Below are 20,104 nucleotides of genomic sequence, written 5' to 3'. Positions count from 1 at the left end.
TCATCTTTTATCCAAAATCCACGTGTCGCCTTGTGATTATTTTTAGCTCCACAATGATGGTGTTATCTTACCAATTTGAGAGATTTGGAATAATATACCTTCAATTCCCAATAAATTAAATCTAACGAGTTATCCAGTTTAGTCGTTAATTAATCACCAAACGTGGCATGCTTTAGATGACGTTCGTGTCAAAACTCAAATCCATTATATTAGATCCTTATCGAAGTATCCGCAAAATCACTTTCAATTTGCTTCTTGAATTTTTTAAATAAAATTGAGATTTGAACAATTAAAAATTGTCAATTTTCCCTACTGAAAAAAGTTGAATATCCAACACTAGTCCTTCACTCAAAATATCCCTAATGCAGCTGCAAAGTAGTGACCAACCAATTCAGAAAATTGTTGAACGCATCATCTACAAGTTACAATTGGCAAATGCTAACCAAATGGAGGCTCAAACTGATTCTTTAGTGATTAGATTTCGTGCTTCTGCATCAAAAAGATTGCGGTAGACGGCTACAGGACCTCGATCGTCTTGAGATCCCATAACAGTACATCTCAAACAATTTACTTTGAACAAATGCACAGATAATGGACACAACACAATTTACAGTTAATCTTTTAACAACACAATTAGTGCCCAATTCAAAGAGAAACATGCTTCCTACCGTCGTTCCAGTTTCGCTTACAACCACAATTTTCTTGCATGGAACTTGGGGTTTGATTTACCGGCCCCCTTTTCAAAATATAATGCTTGCAATTTGATACGTTTTACCCTCAAATTAACAAAAAAGAAAACAACAAATCTAGAACAAATACGATGGCGAATGAGTATATATACAGATAAAGGGTGGAATATTCCACTTAAAGGGTATGTTAAATATTTGACACACATAAAAATCCCATTAATGAAACAGCATCCCTTCAACACAGTTCGACAAAATACAAAAGCAAAACAAAGACGAAGCCATGGAGAGGTGACAGGAGAAACTTTTTGGGGGCACTCCCCTGCATGTTCTTAACATAGGATCTACGAGGGCATTACAAACTATATATTGCATATAGTATATGCAATTGGATCCATGATGATAACTATACGGTCTTGAAAGCTAGAAGTAGGTACCTTCTGGAGGCTGGACCAACTTCCGGTTATGTGGGGCTCCCATCTCCTTTTTCAGCTGTGTCAGAATATCTTCCATGGTGTACTCTCGCTGCCAGTTTGCAAGAAGTCCAAACTTCTTTGGTTCCACCTATCGAATCAAATGCACTCAGATATTGTCAAACCAAATATCGTTAAGCACAACCACGTGGACTGAATTTTCAATAGTCATACACCTGGTCAAAAATTCGTCTGGTACGGCTTCACTGTTCTTATAATCATATTCAATATCATTGAAGAATAGAGAGTGCGTGCATGCGTGTTGGGTTGGGGGGGGGGAATAATGTGGTTTTTTGTTGTAGCGGTTGTAAAAGACTAAGGTACTTTATTTTTCTTCTCGCCAAAACAAAAGACAAATACATTACATATTGTCAAATGCACTCAGACATTGTCAAACTGAACATCGGTTGGACTGAATTTTTAATAGTCATTACATCTGGTCCAAAACCCGTCTGGTCTGGGGGAGACAATCCTGTGGTTGTAAATGACTAAAGTACCTTATTTTCTTCTCCCCAAAACAAAAGACAAATACATTATGTATTGTAAGTGCAAATCACTAGCTGGAGTGAGAAAAGAATATGCAAAGCAAAACGCAAAACAACTGAGCTAAAAATCATGTAATGAAATTATGACCATACCACTCCAGTTTCATGGTTAACACAAGTCATGTTAACCCGAGAATGAAAACGAACACTTGGTGGCTTCTCAGGGTAATCTTTATCACAGAACAATTTCAACTGATAGATCCGACCTTCATGTACAGTCTGGAAAAGAGTAAAAAATGGAAATATTACATTAAACAAAAAATACACGGAAAAATATATTATGAAGCAGTAGAAAAGAATTATTTAACAGTAAACTGATTCAATGAAGGGGAATATAGAAAGAATTAGCTCCGAAAGATTTTATGCTATATTTGAAGGTTGGGAAAGGGAAGCTTCTTCCTTTTATTCACGAGATTTGAAGAGCATAAAACCGAGCCCCACTCCCGGCAATGCACCTTCCTTTTCTAAAATAGGTCATTTAAAGAAAGAGATTGAACAATTACAGTCAGTTTTTAAGCAGGCACACGTAACTTGTATCACCTGTGAAACCCACTACATTGTAATTATATTTTAGTTTGTTCAGCCGATGCTTGACACTAAACACATATCCTTTTAGGATCTAGTATGCTTTGCACAATCAACACTTTCTCCCTTGAAGGTCTAAATCAGGGACTATTTGCAATAAATTTAAATAGACTTTCTTGAAATTCTGGCGAGACTACAAATCCAACACAATCTTTTCTGATAAGCACACATGAAATCTGACAAAACAAACGTTAAACAAAAACATGATATACTCGAAACGCGAAGCGAAATTTACATTGTGGGGACCAATGATGGTGCCAGTCCAAGAACGCATGTAGATGTCATCTCCATCATCCATCCCATAGCTGACAGTGCCATCCCCAATACCTTTTTCTCCACGTTCAAGTTCCTCCAGCAATCTGAAGTTTCGTGGGACTGCAAGAAAACTTAAGGGTTATACATGGTTGAAAGAGTATGGGAACATAACCAGAATCTTAAATTCTTAATAAATTCCTTTTATTTACAGTTTTAGGAATGATAAACACAAACACAACCAAAAACTTGTATGCAGAGAAACCAAAACATGCTTGGATTGAGCGGGAACATTAGTTGGCAGCTTCAAATTTCAATGGACAATAATTAGAAGAAAAAAAGTTCGAAGACAAAAACTACTTTGGTTTATAATTTATACAAAATACAAATTTGAATATACAAAAAAAATGATCTTTTCCTCATAAATACACTCTATATTTCAAAGACAAACACAAAATTCAATCTTACCTTTCAAAGTTCAAATACTGCTTGCGCAAAATTATTCAGAAATGAGCTCAATATTTTGATTGCAATTAAACGAATTAAAAAACATTAGGGAAAAAAAACACACAATTCAATTCAACGCAACAACAAAACCCAGCTGGAAAATGCAATAATTAAATCAACTAAAGGCCAAACTCACCTACCCACATGCGAAATCATATCAAAAAACCCATAAACCACAAAATCAACAAAAAACCATTTGCACAATCGATCAAAATTACACAAGAACAAAAAGATCAAGGCAAAATTCGATCAAACGATGACTTGGGTAATGATAAACTCACCCACGACACTCGATCCTCCTGAGCCCAGCGTCATGGATGATGATGATGATCAGTTGGGTGGGTGGGTGGTTGGATTCTCAGGTGGGTGTGCCGAGATCTAACGGAAGCGAGAGGTATCGGAAGAGGGCGGAGGCCGTCGAAGAGTGAGGAATATGAGAGAATCTGGAGAGAGAGTAAGGCGTTGAAGGCAAAAGTGGGAATAAAGGGGAAAGACTTGAGGGCAGAGGGATTTTGATAGGTTATGAAGAAAGATGATGGGTTGGGATTTTTTGGAATTTTGGGAATTAGGAGGACTGTTTGTTTGCAAGTTTAACTTTTACTTTGTCTTCAAAACAACAGACACTGTTATTTTGTCTTTGTGGGTTTTCATGTTTGGGCCTATTGGGTTGTGATTACTTTTATTGGCCCAAAACTGCTATTGGATCAAGGAGGTGTGGTGGTGACCCGATCACAATCGGTAGTGTTAGGGAGAATAATTTACATCAAACGGATCCACAGTAACAATGTATTTTGGTGCAATATGTATTGTTATGTATAAGTTTTTTCTCTAGATGATAATGCATTATTAGATTGGAATGCCATGATCGTATTGACCGTAGTCCATGTAAGTTGCCCTCTATGTTAAGTAGGGTTATTTTGCATTTTGGGTTGGTTTGAAGTTGTGGTGCTTAAAAATATAAACCAGTTATTAAAAAAATCTAGAACACCATATGTATTTGGTAAAACAAAAAAAGTGTTTATTTAAAAAACTGATGTCAGTGGTAGTAGAAAAGTACATAAAAACATAAGCAGTGAGGTATCCTGCTTCTAGAAAAGTGTTTTTATTTTCAAAGCATAGTGAACAGTACCTAAAAATGAAATATAAAATGTTGACGTGGCTTAATCGTGACAGCACAAAATAGGAGAGGATGAGAGTGTATGGGAAGTGGGAGGGCAGAGAAGCCAGATCATTTTGAATCTCCAACCACATTGAAAAACTAGACAACAAAACCACCATGGATACAGAAACATAACAACTAGACAACAACACGAGTTATAAGAAAATGGTCTTTGTTACACTTACAAAACATCAAGAGCAACTGATAAATGACTGTGATGTTCACATAGCAGACGAAATGAATTCCAAATCTCCCAAGAATCATCCTGCAAAAAAAAGTTCAAAAAAATGAGTTTTATCATCTGGTATGTCAAATTGTCAATAATCATGCCATTATTTTACACGCATGAAGAAGGCCAAGTTCATGCAGAAGGTTCAAGCCCCATATAAGTTTGACTATCGAACTGAATGCACAATAAAAAAGAGGCAACTCTCCACACCTGACCTCCCTCTTTGAAAACTTAATCAGAAGGGACATCATGTTGGAATTAAATAGAATTCAGTTTTATTCAAGTGGTTAAGAAGGAAGAAATCAATAGAAAAGTGTATGTCTAGTCTCATAAGACAAGTGTATACTTTAGATCTTTGTTTGTGAATCAAGGGCTGAGATTGCTCTAGATTAGCTTGTAAGGAAATATCCTATGAGTTGATATTTAATGAAATATATGTGGTTACTTCACAGATAAGAAACCTTTCACATTCCCCTGATTTTGCTCTCTGTTTCTCTACTCCTGTCTGCCTCCTGAAATACACCATCCGGGAATCAATTAACTCACCGGAACTCAACATGGCCTCAGAGCTTAGGTTCTGATCAAATTCAGGACTGGGCGTTTTGTGTGTGCTTCGTATCTCTGAAAAGGAAAGGGGGAAAAACATACCCAGATCGTGAAAATCTCATCTGTTCTTACAAAGCCTCACATGGTTACTTCGGGCAGTGGGGGAGATCTGAGGGCTCATATTTTCAATGGGATCAACTACGATTTTTGGTCCATCAAGATGAAGACCATATTCAAATCACATGATCTCTGGAATTTGGTAGACAAGGGTTACGAAACTGCAGAAACTGAAGATGATTCTAGCGATGAAGATCAACAGTCTGTGAGGAAGATAGCAATGAAAGTTAATGAAACCAGAGATGCAAAAGCTCTTGGTATCATTCAAGGGGCAGTGTCTGATGAGATTTTTCCTTGAATCTCAAACTTTGAAACCTCCAAGACTGCATGGGATGTTCTTCAACAAGAATTTCATGGTGATAAAAAGGTTAGGTCTGTCAAACTACAATGTTTAAGAAGAGATTTTGAGTACACTAGGATGAATGATGGTGAAGCTCTATCTGTTTATTTAACAAGATTGACTGATATTGTGAATCAAATGAAAACTCTTGGTGAAGAACTGACAAACCAAAGATTAGTACAAAAGATACTTATTAGCTTGCCTAAATCCTATGATTCCATGGCATCTATTATAGAAGAAACTAAAGACCTTGACTCCATTGAGGTTCAGGAGGTGATTGGTACATTGAAAGGCTATGAGCAGAGGTTAAATATGCATTCTGAAAACTTAGCTGAAAAGGCTTTTACTAGCCTAAGTGTGACTGAGAGAGATAGCAGCTACAGGGCTCAGGGGAGCAACTCAAATCAAAAGAAATTATGGAAAGGAAAAGGGAAGAAATGGGACAACAACCATACTTCACAATCAAAATCAGAATCTAGCAGTGAATCTACCAAAACCAAGTGTAAAATCTGTGACAAATTACACTATGGTGTTTGCTGGTTCAAGGGAAAACCCAAATGCACCAAGTGTGATAGATTTGGCCATCTAGCAAAAGATTGTAATCCAAGAAGGAACCAAGCTGTCAACTATGCACATAGAGCAGAAGAAGAGGAAGTAAATGTCTTTTATGCTTGTAGTGTTGCAAAAACTGAAAACAAGAGAGGAATCTGGTATATTGACAGTGGATGCAGTAATCACATGACTGCATATGAATCTTTGTTAATCAACATTGACAGAAGCTTCAATTGCAGAGTTAAAATGGGGAATGGACAACTAGTGGAAGCTACTGGAAAAGGAACTCTTGTTCTAGAGACAAAGGGTGGAAGAAGATTCATCAATGATGTAATACTTGTACCAGGTCTTGATGAGAATCTCCTTAGTGTGGGACAGATGATTGCTCATGGTTACTTCTTACTTTTTGGAGACAATATGGTGGAGATCTTTGATGACAGAAGCCTCCAAAACTTGGTAACTCAAGTAGGCATGACAGAAACAAAAGCTTTCCACTTATGCTAGATTACAATGATTCAATTGCTCTAAAAGCAAGTGTTGCAGAAAACTCTTGGTTATGGCATAAGAGGTTTGGACATCTCAACTTTCACAGTTTAAAGAGATTGGAGAAACTACAAATGGTGACTGGTCTTCCTGAGTTACAAGAGACTAAAGAACCATGTGAAGGTTGCATATTGGGGAAGCATCACATGGACTCTTTTGAAACTGGAAGTGCATGGAGAGCAAGTCAACCTCTAGAACTCATACACACAGATGTGTGTGGTCCAATGAAGACACCTACACTCAGTAGGAACATATATTTTCTGCTATTCATTGATGACTGCACCATGATGGTTTGGGTATATCTTATGAGAAACAAGAGTGAAGTCTTTTCAATCTTCAAGAAATTCAAAATGATGGTTGAACTTCAGAGTGGTCTCAAGATCAAAAAACTAAGAAGCGACAGAGGTGGTGAATTCACTTCACTTGAGTTTCAAGAATTCTGTGAAGGAGCAGGATTACAGAAGCAATTGACAGTGGCCTACACACCACAGCAGAATGGTGTGGCTGAGAGGAAGAACATGATCGTGGTTGAAATGACCAAGTCAATGCTCCATGATAAGAAAATGCCACTTTCTTTTTGGGGTGAAGCTGTCAATACATCTGTGTATCTCCTAAACAGGTGTCCAACTAAAGCACTTGAGAATAAAACACCGTTTGAGGCATTTAGTGGCAGAAAACCAAGTGTGAAGCACTTGAAGGTGTTCGGATCAATCTGCTATGCACAGATACCATCTCAATTAAGACACAAGCTTGAGATCAATAATGTCAAGTGTGTCCTTGTAGGTTATGGAAGCTGTGAAAAGGGCTATAGGCTCTACAATATTGAGTCACATAAAGTGATCATCTCAAGGGATGTGGTGTTCAAGGAGAATGAAGCATGGAATTGGGAAACCAATAACATAGACACTATCTCATTTCCACTAGCAATGGAAGAAGCACAAGCAGAAGTGCAAAATGTGAATGAACCTGTTATACAAGATGGGAGTCAAACTGACTTTTCAACTCCAACACAAGGATCTCAGTCCTCTACTTCAAATGCAGAAGGACAAGAATTTCAGGATTCCTCCCCTGAAACAACTCCATTGAGAATGAGGAGTTTAAATGAGATCTATGCAGTGTGTAACTATTATGTTGTTGAACCAGAGAGTTTTGAAGAAGCTGAGAATGATCAATCCTGGCAGAAAGCAATGAGTGAAGAAATTGCCATGATTGAGAAAAACTCTACTTGGAAATTGGTAAATAGACCAAGTGATAAACCTGTGATAGGTGTGAAATGGATCTACAAGACCAAACTGAATTTGGATGGATCAATACTGAAGAACAAAGCAAGATTAGTTGACAAAGGCTACTCACAACAACCTGGGGTAGATTTCAATGAAACCTTTGCCCCAGTGGCAAGGTTAGATACCATTAGAATCTTGATTGCTCTTGCTGCCCAAAAGGGATGGAAACTTCACCAGTTAGATGTTAAATCAGCTTTTCTAAATGGCATTCTGGAGGAAGAAGTGTATGTGGATTAACCACAAGGATTTGAAGTGCCAAATAAAGAGGAAAAGGTTTATAAGCTAAACAAAGCACTGTATGGACTCAAACAAGCCCCCAGGGCTTGGTACAGTGAGATAGACTCTTATTTCAACAATAGTGGATTTAACAAAAGTCCTAGTGAAGCTACATTATATACAAAAACTGGTGAGAACTCTGAGATGCTTATTGTGTCTATATATGTTGATGATGTGGTCTTTACTGGAAATTGTGAAGAAATGATTGAAGAATTCAGAAGGGACATGATGAGACAATATGAGATGTCGGATCTTGGGCTGTTGCATCACTTCTTGGGAATTGGAGTAATACAAGAAACTACTGGGATTTTCATACATCAACAGAAGTATGCACAATCATTGCTTGAAAGATTCAATCTGAAAGGATGCAAATCTGTGGCAACACCATTGATCACGAATGAGAAACTTTGTAAAGTGGATGGTTCTGAATCTGCTGATGAATGCTTATACCGAAGAATGGTTAGAAGTCTGCTTTATTTGACTACTACAAGACCTGACATTATGTATGCAGCCAGTCTCTTATCAAGGTTCATGCATAATCCCACAAGAATTCACATGGGAACTGCTAAGAGAGTACTAAGATATATCTCAGGGACCTTGGACTATGGAATCAAATATGAAAAGGGAGAAAAAGCAATTTTGGTAGGCTTATGTGACAGCGATTGGGGTGGCAGTGAAGATGACATGAGAAGTACCTCAGGATATGCATTTACATTTGGTTCTGGGATATTTTCTTGGGCCTCTGTCAAGCAACAAAGTGTTGCATTGTCTACGGCTGAAGCAGAGTATGTGAGTGCTGCAATGGCTACCTCCCAAGCTATATGGTTGAGGTTTGTGTTAAAGGATTTTGGTGAAATGCAAGTGGATGCTTCACCACTTATGTGTGACAACACATCAGCAATAGCTATGACCAAGAATCCTATTTTTCATCAGAAAACCAAGCATATCAAAAGGAAGTTTCACTTCATAAGGGAAGCCTTACAGGAGAATACCATTGAATTGATCTACTGCAAGTCCCAGGATCAAATGGCCGACATCTTTAACAAAGCTCTACCAAGGGAAAGATTTGTCTATCTCAGAGGAATGCTTGGGATCAAAACCAGAATTCATTTAAAGGGGAGTGTTGGAATTAAATAGAATTCAGTTTTATTCAAGTGGTTAAGAATGAAGAAATCAATAGAAAAGTGTATGTCTAGTTTCATAAGACAAGTGTATACTTTAGATCTTTGTTTGTGAATCAAGGGCTGAGATTACTCTAGATTAGCTTGTAAGGAAATATCCTATGAGTTGATATTTAATGAAATATCTGTGGTTACTTCACATATAAGAAACCTTTCACATTCCCCTGATTTTGCTCTCTGTTTCTCTACTCCTGTCTGCCTCCTGAAATACACCATCCGGGAATCAATTAACTCACCGGAACTCAACACATCACTCACCGAGGTATCAGTGTTCACATCCATGGTTTCACTGTCTGACTTGACCAATGGAGGCCGCAACCACAACTACAATATAACATAACAAGAATGGAAAACCCAATGAGCTTCAAAAGTAGATTACACAAACAGGTCGAAATATGTAAACTGATTTGGATGAACAATGGTACCTGCGTACTGCTTAGGCTTTGTAAAAGTTGATTTACACATTGAGCATAATTAGCACAAGATTTCCCCTTTGGAGCTAGATCACGGGTCACGGGGGTGAGAGACTGAAAGTGAGATGGCGACTGAGAGGAAGTCGCAGATCGCTGGGAAGGAAGAAGACGAAGACTGATCGTGTTGAGACTTGACAGAAGGTGCGCGGAGCGGTGAAGGTTGAGAAGGAGAGGGTCCAGAGTACAGACAGAGGGAATGAGGGATCAATGTTTAGCTTTAGGATTTTAAACTGAAGTCACTGAATGATGTCGTCGACCAAGACCAATACGAATACAAACTTTTAGAACGACACGCCGTTTCTAGTACTAAATATAAAATGGCGTCGTTTTTTACAACATTTCGGTTAAGTTTGGTTTTTGAAATTCAGAAACCAAACCAAACCAACTAGATTCGGTTCGGTTCATTTTTTTTTTCGATTTGATTTTTTTGTTTTGTTTGATTTTTTCAGTTTCAATTCAGTTCGATTTTCGATTTTTTGAACCTATCCCTACAACAATATCTAATTAGCCCTTATTTTGGAGAAACACTTGCAGGCAAGCCCGAAAACTTTAGAAAGCCCAAGGAGAACACTGAATCGTCTCGTCTACCCGAATACGATAAAAATGCAAGACTGACTTACTTTTTGGACTCGTCGGGGTCCTTTATGGCCAAGGCTCTTACTATCTCTCTCTCCATTCGCATCAACTCGCGAGTGACTGAGACGCGCTTTCACCTTTCCCTCTTTCTTTTTGATCCTTCCATCCTTCCTTCTAGAGAAAGAAAGAAGAGAGAGACGGAGAGAGCACTGAGCGAGCGCTCCTGTTTGGCAACGACGCGACGGCCATTCCACCTCTGTTTACCGCTCTAACACGGTAAATATTCTTCATCGCACTATTTATCTTTCTCTTCCGTTAGGGTTTCTGCCATTGATTTTGCGCGCCTACCAACTGTTTGATGAAATTCTTCAGAAATGTTTTTTTTTTTTGTTCTGGTGTGCCCAGGCGCTGAGCTTAGTTGAATTTTTACTGCTTTTGTTGTTACTGTTAATGCCTATGAGATAGTATATTTTCGATTTTCCTATTTTTTTTGTAATTTTTTTACTGTACTACAAATCATAAATGTACGAAGCTATTAGGTCTTCAGGTTTCAAGATGTTAAAGTTAATTTTAGTTTTTGTTCTTCGTCCTCATTGGAAGTCAAATCGAGTATGAGATATAATATTGGGTTGATGAGGGTTTTTATTGAGAAAGATTTTGGTTTATTTCGTTATTGACGTATTAAACTGTTGTGAAATGGACGATTGTGTTGTATTTATGCATTAATCAGTTGAATATTTAGTCGAAATCTGTGTTTCGGACTAGCTTTTTTAATGCCAAGTGCAAATTTATGCATAAATTTCGTTAGATGTGTGCACGATTGTTTTCTCACGAAAAAGTGACTACACTTCTCGTGTTCGTACCTTATTTATTTTGTTTTTGTTCGACAAGGGGAGGGGCGTCCAGATGTCTTTGCATATTGGCAATCTATCAGCTCACACTCGCGGAGATGATCTTAAACATGTCTTTTGGAGGTTTGGACGATGTAACTTGCGGCTGAAGGACAGATATGGGTTTGTTGAATATGATTTTGTGCAAGATGCTAAGAAAGCTTTGAGAGCATTACAGGGTAGGAAGATCTGTGGGGAGCACTTAACACTAACATGGTCAAGAAAACAGCCTAAACCTTTTCACGGAAATCCAAGAGGTGTGAGCTCCTATGAGCTACAACATGAGGGAAGAATGAATGAAAATGATTGGCAAGATTACGAATTGGATAATGAGCAACCAGATAGTGATGGTAGAAGGTTTAATTCTGTGAACATGCGCGATGATGACAGAGGTGATCATCGAGGAGATATTCAAGATTATAATGGAGATCGTCATGATTTTAGGGAAGGTCTTCCAGATGATATTGGTAGAGCTGTGCCCAAGCTGGTGGACACTGGCAGGTGGGGTGAACAAGTTCATGACCCATCAAACGCCAATGGGGTGGAATTTGACCGATATGAACCTCACCAAGATCACGATAGGAAATATGAAGATGAAAACTGTCGGATGGCATATTCTGGTGGTGGTTTTGCTCCACGAAGTTCCCAAGAGAATGTGAGGATAAAGCGAATGAATTGTACTACTTTGAACCATTCCAGTGATATGCGGAGTACTTGCTTTAGTTGTGGGGCATCAGGTCACAAGATCCGAAATTGTCCCAGGAAATATTCTTCTGGAAGAAAGCTCACAAAGTTTGATAATAGGCAAGATGATGCCGCATATGAAAGAAGTAGAGGTGAAGCTGAGCTAGAAAGGATGGGATCTAGGTCCGTGGGAGAAATGCAGTTGACTGAAGGTACTGCATCAAGGCACATGAATGGTGGAATGGCAAGTGGTTCAGGAAAGCATAAAATGGTGACAGACAATGTGAGCTCCCCTACAGGAAATGAAAACAACATTACAGAAATAAAGGACCATGAAGGAAAGAAGAGAAGTAGAAGGGAAGGTGAATCGCCAAAAGGGCATGGTGGTAAGAAAGCAAGGAGGTCAGTTTCATCATCACCTCATTCTCGTTATGCTGCGTCCAGACTCAGATCATGCTCAACTTCTCAATCGTCAAAGTCTGTGACAAGGTCTGGTTCCCAATCTAGGTCAAACTCAGCATCTAGGGGAGAACACCACTCTGTATCTTATGATTCAAGACTCCTTTCAACATCAAAAAGTTCAAAGTCTAGGTCAAGGTCAAGCTCCTCTATATCCTTGTCTGTATCGCTTAGTCCGTCACCATTCTCTTCAAATAAGGCGCATACAAATATTAAAGCCTCTGCTGGTACTCCCAAATCCAAGGAGATTCAGGTTAAACAGAGACAGCCAGTAGAAGGCGATGCCTGCATCGAGAAGGCTGATGATGAAAATACAATGGATGCGATAAAGAGCAGTCATGCAGTATCAAGTTTTGAAGCAGAAGTTGACACGAAAAATGACCATCCTTTGCAGATGAATGGTGATGGGGAAAACCATACTATGTCCAGGTCAATCCATGAAGTAACAAATCCGGGCACACCTCTGCCAGAGATAGGCTCTCATACTACTGGGAGTTTGTCCCCGGAGGGTTTGAGTGATGTTCAGGATCGTCAAAACTCTAATGCACTGATGATTGGACATGTACCATCTCAATCAAAGGAGCCAGCTTCAGAAACCCCCATCTACCGCACCACCGGTCGTTCAACAAGCATATCCTCAGATGAGTTGTGTACGGTTTTGAAGCACTATGGCCTGGAACTTCCAGAAGAAAGTGAAAGGCATTTACCCATGGAGGGCTACTTTGGTTCTGCTCGCTTGTGGCCATGGGAGGTTATTAATTACAGGAGGGTGAAAAAAGGCCTAATTTCTGTTGAGAATTATGCCAGGCGAGTTGCTCAGAACCAAGAATTTGGCATCGTTGATAAGTACATCCGAAGCAGCAGTGGGTGGGGAGAAATTGGGGTCGACAACCCTTGAAAGGTTTTTTCTACATTAACGTGCCGAGTTTTTGTTCACCTAGTTATCGAATCGTATTTGGCCTTAGGTAATTTGAATCGCAAGCAGTAGCTCTAGTGGGTGTTGGAAGAAGTTTTGAACAGGTAATTCTGATGAATATGTAATAGTCCTCTATGCTGACTAGGAGAAGTCACTATCACTTACATTGTAGCCTTCTTCCTCAAACATTGTGTATAATGCTGGTTGAAAGTGAAAGTTTCAGTAGTAGGGCAGATTTTGGAATGACACAAGTTTGGAATTTCGTCCTCCCTTATTTTTGTGTTTGGATGAATTCCGATTTGGTTTCCTTTCTCGCTCATATGTTGCTTTTGGTTTGGGATGGTTCTCTTTTTGTTTGACACTACGTTTTTGTTTATGTGTTTCGGTGATTGGATTCTGGTGCTGTAACTCCTTTGCATTGTTATAAAGTTGCATAATGGACTCAAGTCTCAGGTATATAAAGTGGATTCACAGAATGCTTTAGGTCACTCATGAAGAACTTGAAGGATTGGTTGCATTTGCACCCTGAAACATTGGATGCCATTGGATTTCGGTATTTTCAATTTTTGGGATTCCCGAAATATTTTCGGTATTTTGGGATGGATTGTCATTGGATTTCGATTTTGGGTTGAAATTTGATATTCTTGGGCCATGGACTTAAATTTGGACTTTTGCCTAAAATTTTGTTCCCCAATTTCATATCAATTGAAATTTAGGTTTTAACCTTGTACCAATTAAAATACCAATTCATTCATACCAAGTTAAATTCATGTTCCAAAGTTCTGAACTACTTAATTTCGTATTTCTATTTCTAATATAGTCTAATATCAAACTACTTAAATTCAACATTCAACAAGCACACAACCAAAATAAATAAATAAATAAATATATATATATTTTCAGTTAAATTCATGTTCCAAAGTTCTGAACTACTTAATTTCGTATTTCTATTTCTAATATAGTCTAATATCAAACTACTTAAATTCAACATTCAACAAGCACACAACCAAAATAAATAAATAAATAAATATATATATATTTTCAGTTCGGTTCGGGATTCTCGAATTATTGAATATGCAATCCCGATTTTCATACTGAAAGGTTCGCAATCAGTTTGGTATGAATCTCAAAATTTTGATATTATCAGTTTAAGAAATTTTCGATATGGGATCGAGATCTTTTTGGTTTGGTTTGGGATTTTCAGAAAAAAATTCCAGCCTAGTATAACCAGAGAAGCAAAACCCAATCTACATCAACGACCGCTTTAGACTTTAGTCAAATGGATCATCATCCCACTGCATGGATGACTTAAATAAACATGGAACATTAAAACTACTAGTACATAGAGAGAGAGACGAATAAAATTTCCAAATTAAACCATTTACATCCAGAACAATAAAATATTAGATATGACTCATATGACGTTTAGAAAAATTATCCTAAAACCCATAACAACCACTACAAAACTACAAGATGGCCTAATTGTTAAGACGAGTTTTAGGTTCGTGTTTTGTACGGTATTTTTTGAGTTTGATTTTTTATGCTGGATGAATCATATACATAAGAACGGTTGCTACTTTTATTTGAAAAAACACGATCCGATCCACTTTCTTTTCAACCTATTCCACGTAAAGGGTCCTCAATCCACACTACAGACTTGGCCAAGGATTTGCTGTCCCCAATTTCATGTCTCCTTTGTGCCTCTTTATTAGTTTTTGACATGTGTCTCCCCACTTTATTCTAAAATTAACACCGCTAACAATTTATATATAACGATATTAAAAAAAAAAACTAAAGAATTGTAGAAATCGCCATTCACGTCCAAATCCCCTGCGACCGGGCCTCTTCTCCTCCATCAGGCCGTTCACGCCCAAATCGATCAGCTCTTCGTATTAATAGGTAAATGACAGCAAATTGATTTTTAATCCTTGTATGGCTGCAAATTAATGTTTAATCCTTCCATGGCAGCAAATCGTTGTTAATGGGGAGTCCTAATTAGTTCACGCCCCAGTGTAATCCTAATACAAGGCTCACTCCACGTGTCAGTCATTTATCCAAAGCAGGTGGCGTTTTAATTTTTCAGCCTTTGGATTAGACTGACGGCTGAGTTTTCGTTTTGCTGCGTCGCATCGCGCTAAAAAGGACCGTCGAAACCCTTTCAGAATCTCATTTTCAAGTTTGCCGCCGAAAGCCACCCGGCCACCGTCCACCCACCCACCACAGTCCTCTCTCTCTCTCTCTCTCTCTCACAGTAAGAGAGATGCTCGGTCTGACTGCCTCTCCGGCCGCCGCAACGCCACCTAACTCCACCACCACCACAAATTCTTGTCTTATTCCAAACACCACCAGTCTTCTCCTGTTATCCTCCAACGCCCAAATACGAACCAATTCCTCCTTCTCTTTCACGGTATGCACTTTCTCTATTTCTCGTCATATTATTATTCATATATATATATATATATATATATCATATATGTGTGGTTGTTGGTGTATACAGTGTTGCTCAGGGAGGAATTTGCACTCAAGTTGCAGAACAATTAAAGCCATGGCGGCGACTGAGGAGACCCTTTCAGTCACTAACCCTCCCTCGCCCCTTTCTGGTATGCTCCTTTTGTGTTTGCTTGATAATTTAATTTTTGTGCTTTTAAAAAATAATTATGCAATATATTCATTAGAAATATAATTCAAGAGAGAGACTTTGTGTGAGTTTCAGGTGATAGGCAGGCTCTGATATCATTGTCAGACAAGAAGGATCTTGCTATCTTAGGGAATGGCCTTCGGAACTTGGGGTAATTTCGCAGTTCTTCTAAGGACGATTGCTTCGTAATGTCTCCAACATTTTGTATTAAGGAGCTCTTTTTATAGATCGTTGTCTTTTACCTGTTACGCAGCTTCAAATTATATTTTCAATTGCATTATTCAAGTAGGATATATTAAACGCTTATGTTTTAGCTTAAATGGTGAGTGTGATATGTTTTTGATGATGGTTGTTTTCTAAAACTGTAGATATAAAATTGTTTCGACTGGAGGAACGGCATCTGCTTTAGAAAGTGCTGGCCTGCCCGTCACTAAGGTGGAACAACTTACTTGTTTCCCGGAGATGGTAAGCCGGTTATTTTTCTTGTTTGGAAATGACACGAGAGAGACTTTGCTTGCTTGGCAACCCGCATTGTGAAATATCTGATTTGGGGATATTAACTCTATTATGTGAATTAAAACTTGACTGAGATTTTGTGTTGCAGCTTGATGGTCGTGTAAAAACTTTACACCCCAATGTGCATGGGGGTATCCTTGCTAGAAGAGACCAAAAGCATCACATGGAAGCTCTTAGTAACCACGGAATTGGTGAGTTCTGCTGCAAACTCTTTTACCATGCCTGCACAACTCTCTCTCTCTCTCTCTCTCATGCTCTGTATGTGTGGAATAAGCTAGAGCTTTAATAATTTTTCTACACAATGTTTGTTCAGGTACATTTGATGTAGTTGTGGTGAATTTGTACCCCTTTTACGAGAAAGTTACTTCAACAAGGGAAATAGGGTTTGAAGATGGAATTGAGAATATAGATATTGGTGGTCCTGCCATGATAAGAGCGGCTGCAAAGGTTGTTTATCTGAATGGAAGTTCTAGCATATTGTTGTTCAATAATTTTATAGATCATGATTCATGATAGGTTTTCATCGAACTTGTCATCTTTTATTCATCAAAGTGAATCTCATTTGGTAGATATCTAACTCCGTACTGTATCCTTGGTGCTATCCTGATACACTTTGATATTGTTGTTTAATGTAGCTATTGTTCAATCTATTGCTCATAATGTGCTTTCTCAATCCTTACATCACGAGTCGTACCTGATTTTGTTTCAATATCTTTATCTGATGTTCCAAGTTAAATATGTTTGTCAAACAGAATCACAAAGATGTCTTGGTGGTGGTTGATTCAGAAGACTATCCCGCACTTCTAGAGTTTCTTAAGGGAGACAAGGATGATCAACAATTCCGAAGGAAGCTTGCATGGAAGGCTTTCCAACATGTTGCTTCTTATGATTCTGCAGTTTCTGAATGGCTTTGGAAGCAGACTTCTGAAGGTACTACGTCTTTCATGACGTTGCTTTTAGTTATAAATTTGCTTTGATAAGGCAAGGATTAACACTGAACTATGCATTCTAGACTCTAGCTTGACTTTTGTATGTTGTGCATTTAATATCTAAGTAGATATTAGAATCACACATGCCAAATTACCAGGTTGGTTGCAATCTATTGAGTCAACAATTTGATATTTATAAAAAATGAATTAGGAGTTAGCTGGAAATGACCTTGAAGAGAGAAGACAGATTTATCAAGTAGATTGCAATAATATCTTCAATCACGTTTTTGATGTTCATGATATAGTGCGAGGAATTACCTCGGGATGGAGGGGAAAAGACCATGGGGGTGAGGGGGAGATAGTAGTTTCTAGGAAAATTGACTTAAGTTAATTTTCTTGTGTGTCTTTTGTGATGGGATGCATAGATTGACAAACTTTTTTTTTTTTTTTTTTTGGAAGATAAATTCCCGCAGAGCTTAACGGTGCCTATGTTGCTCAAAAGTCCCCTTCGTTATGGTGAAAATCCTCATCAGAAGGCTGCATTCTATGTTGACAAGAGTCTTTCTGAGGTGAATGCTGGTGGTATTGCAACTGCTATCCAACACCATGGGAAGGTAAGATAGACATCTTCTTTTAGCTATTGGATTCCACTTAAAGAATTGATAGGGATGACCATGCATCCTTATTTTTCTGAATTGTTAGCGGCATTTATGTTGGTGAGGAAACCTTTATATCATAACTGGGCCCGCTTTTGAATGTTTACAAATTAATCAGATCTCATCGTCTTTAAATCTTTTTGTTTCTGCTTGCAGGAAATGTCATATAATAACTATTTAGATGCTGATGCGGCTTGGAATTGTGTGTCAGAGTTTCAAAGTCCTACCTGTGTAGTTGTAAAGCATACAAATCCCTGTGGTGTAGCTTCACGTGATGATATTCTTGAAGCATACAGGCTTGCTGTCAAAGCAGATCCCGTGAGTGCATTTGGTGGCATTGTAGCGTTCAACATAGAGGTTGATGAGGTTAGTTGGAGTTTTAAGGGTCTGACCTCGAATTTATATATGAGATGGGATCCAGTTTACCATGCACCTTTTAAAACTGTTCATCACTAAATTGCTATTCTTTTATTTGAAACTATTTTTTTTCTGAAAAGAAAAAAATTTACCACTTGAGCCACGACTTGAATGGCTAGCTGAACCACTTTCTTTTCAGTGATAATTCTGCGTGTGCACATTGGACAACTTGAATACCAACTGATACTAGCCCTGAGAAGTTTAACTTTGTAATATGTTTACGTGTTTTGTGGTTTGCTCTGTTCCCTAAGCCTTTTTTGTCTATGTTTCTAGGCTCTTGCTAAGGAAATTCGAGAGTTTAGAAGCCCGACAGATGGCGAAACCCGGATGTTTTATGAGATTGTGGTTGCACCCAAGTACACAAAGAAAGGACTTGAAATCCTTTGCGGAAAATCAAAGACTCTAAGGATCCTTGAGGCAAGAAAAAATGAGAAGGGAAAGCTTTCACTTAGACAGGTTGGTGGTGGGTGGTTAGCCCAGGACTCGGATGATTTGACACCCCAGGATATACAGTTTAAAGCTGTTTCCGAGAAGGCTCCACAAAAAAGTGAGCTTGCTGATGCAGAGTTCGCATGGTTGTGCGTCAAGCATGTCAAAAGCAATGCAATTGTAATAGCAAAGGTCGTCTTTCTCTGCTTCACCTTGCAAAATCTCACCTTGTTCACATTTATTATATTGTTGGTATGTCGCTTTGTGTGAATTGGATGGTACTTCTGACAAATATCTGATCCTTGACTATGAGCAGAATAACTGCATGCTGGGCATGGGGAGTGGGCAGCCTAACCGCCTGGAGAGTTTACGAATAGCCTTGAAGAAAGCTGGAGAAGAGGTCAAGGGTGCAGCTTTGGCCAGCGATGCCTTCTTCCCATTCGGTAATTACTAGCTCATGCATTTAACTTTTGGTTATGTTATTTAAGAGTGGAGTGCAAGAGGAAGCTTAATGCGATCAATTTCTTATGGACGCAGCATGGAAAGATGCAGTGGAAGAAGCCTGCGAAAGCGGAGTTAGTGTAATTGCTGAACCCGGTGGGAGCATTAGAGATGGGGATGCCATAGACTGCTGTAACAAGTATGGAGTTTCACTTCTTTTCACAAACGTTAGGCACTTCAGGCATTGATAACGATTTTTGCCCTTGGTGCTTCCATCTCAGGACCTTAGGTCTGAATCTGTTGTTTCAATCATATAACTAAGTTTTCTCGCGGTGAAGTTTTTGTAGACATGCTTGTTTGATAACGAGGCAAATTTTATGTTTTACGTAATCTGAATGCGGATTTCATGTACTCTACCAAATATTTATAATCTATCTATGCTTGTTATATATTGTTGATCTTCAGGTGTAGTTGCAATAATTTAATTTGTTCTCGTATATTCTTTTCATTGGGATTGGTAGCTAGAATCAATGTACTCACAGAGGACACTGTTGAAATTCTTGTGTCTACTCAGAGGGTGATGCTATTCGTAGGCCCACACAACCAAGTGAACAGCCTACACTGGGATTGGTGAAATCGGGCTAGTGTGGTCCCCAATACAAAGGCAGTCTCGCTTAGTTGTGTGAGTGGGCGTATGGATGACATGGTCCTCGAAGTGGACACAAAATTTTCACACCTCTCTTACGTGCATGCGTAAACGTGAGTAGAAAAAGATAACAAGGACCTCTCTTATGTGAGATTTTCCA

At 38.6% G+C, this 20,104-nt stretch overlaps 3 protein-coding genes and 1 long non-coding RNA gene across 4 annotated transcripts; 2 read left to right on the top strand and 2 right to left on the bottom strand.

Annotated features, from left to right (window-relative positions):
- Positions 1–821: 821 nt before the first annotated feature.
- LOC126592732 (ubiquitin-conjugating enzyme E2 variant 1D) lies at positions 822–3,578 on the bottom strand. Its single transcript, XM_050258500.1, has 4 exons — positions 3,330–3,578; positions 2,525–2,664; positions 1,798–1,923; positions 822–1,250 (listed from the first exon to the last, which is right to left on the bottom strand). The coding sequence occupies exons 1-4, from the start codon at positions 3,361–3,363 to the stop codon at positions 1,110–1,112; spliced, it is 441 nt and encodes a 146-aa protein (XP_050114457.1). The 5' UTR covers positions 3,364–3,578; the 3' UTR covers positions 822–1,109.
- A 706-nt stretch (positions 3,579–4,284) lies between these two features.
- On the bottom strand, positions 4,285–10,052 carry LOC126592733 (uncharacterized). The gene is made up of 3 exons (XR_007612767.1): positions 9,700–10,052; positions 9,533–9,598; positions 4,285–4,472 (listed from the first exon to the last, which is right to left on the bottom strand). It is a non-coding gene; the product is annotated as an uncharacterized LOC126592733 (long non-coding RNA).
- A 339-nt stretch (positions 10,053–10,391) lies between these two features.
- On the top strand, positions 10,392–13,546 carry LOC126592727 (uncharacterized). Its single transcript, XM_050258496.1, has 2 exons — positions 10,392–10,599; positions 11,215–13,546. Exon 2 carries the CDS (start codon positions 11,230–11,232, stop codon positions 13,252–13,254), a length of 2,025 nt encoding a protein of 674 aa, XP_050114453.1. The 5' UTR covers positions 10,392–10,599; positions 11,215–11,229; the 3' UTR covers positions 13,255–13,546.
- A 1,832-nt stretch (positions 13,547–15,378) lies between these two features.
- LOC126592728 (uncharacterized) lies at positions 15,379–19,747 on the top strand. The gene is made up of 12 exons (XM_050258497.1): positions 15,379–15,679; positions 15,770–15,872; positions 15,986–16,061; positions 16,279–16,375; positions 16,515–16,617; positions 16,740–16,873; positions 17,179–17,356; positions 17,815–17,969; positions 18,168–18,377; positions 18,702–19,049; positions 19,174–19,300; positions 19,395–19,747. The coding sequence occupies exons 1-12, from the start codon at positions 15,533–15,535 to the stop codon at positions 19,544–19,546; spliced, it is 1,830 nt and encodes a 609-aa protein (XP_050114454.1). The 5' UTR covers positions 15,379–15,532; the 3' UTR covers positions 19,547–19,747.
- The last annotated feature ends 357 nt before the right edge of the window (positions 19,748–20,104 follow it).

The sequence above is a fragment of the Malus sylvestris genome, chromosome 12, assembly GCF_916048215.2.
Source record: "Malus sylvestris chromosome 12, drMalSylv7.2, whole genome shotgun sequence".
NCBI classification, from domain to species: Eukaryota; Viridiplantae; Streptophyta; class Magnoliopsida; order Rosales; family Rosaceae; genus Malus; species Malus sylvestris.
The sequence above is the reverse complement of the archived record's forward strand: the minus strand, read 5'-3'. Positions and strand labels throughout refer to the sequence as shown.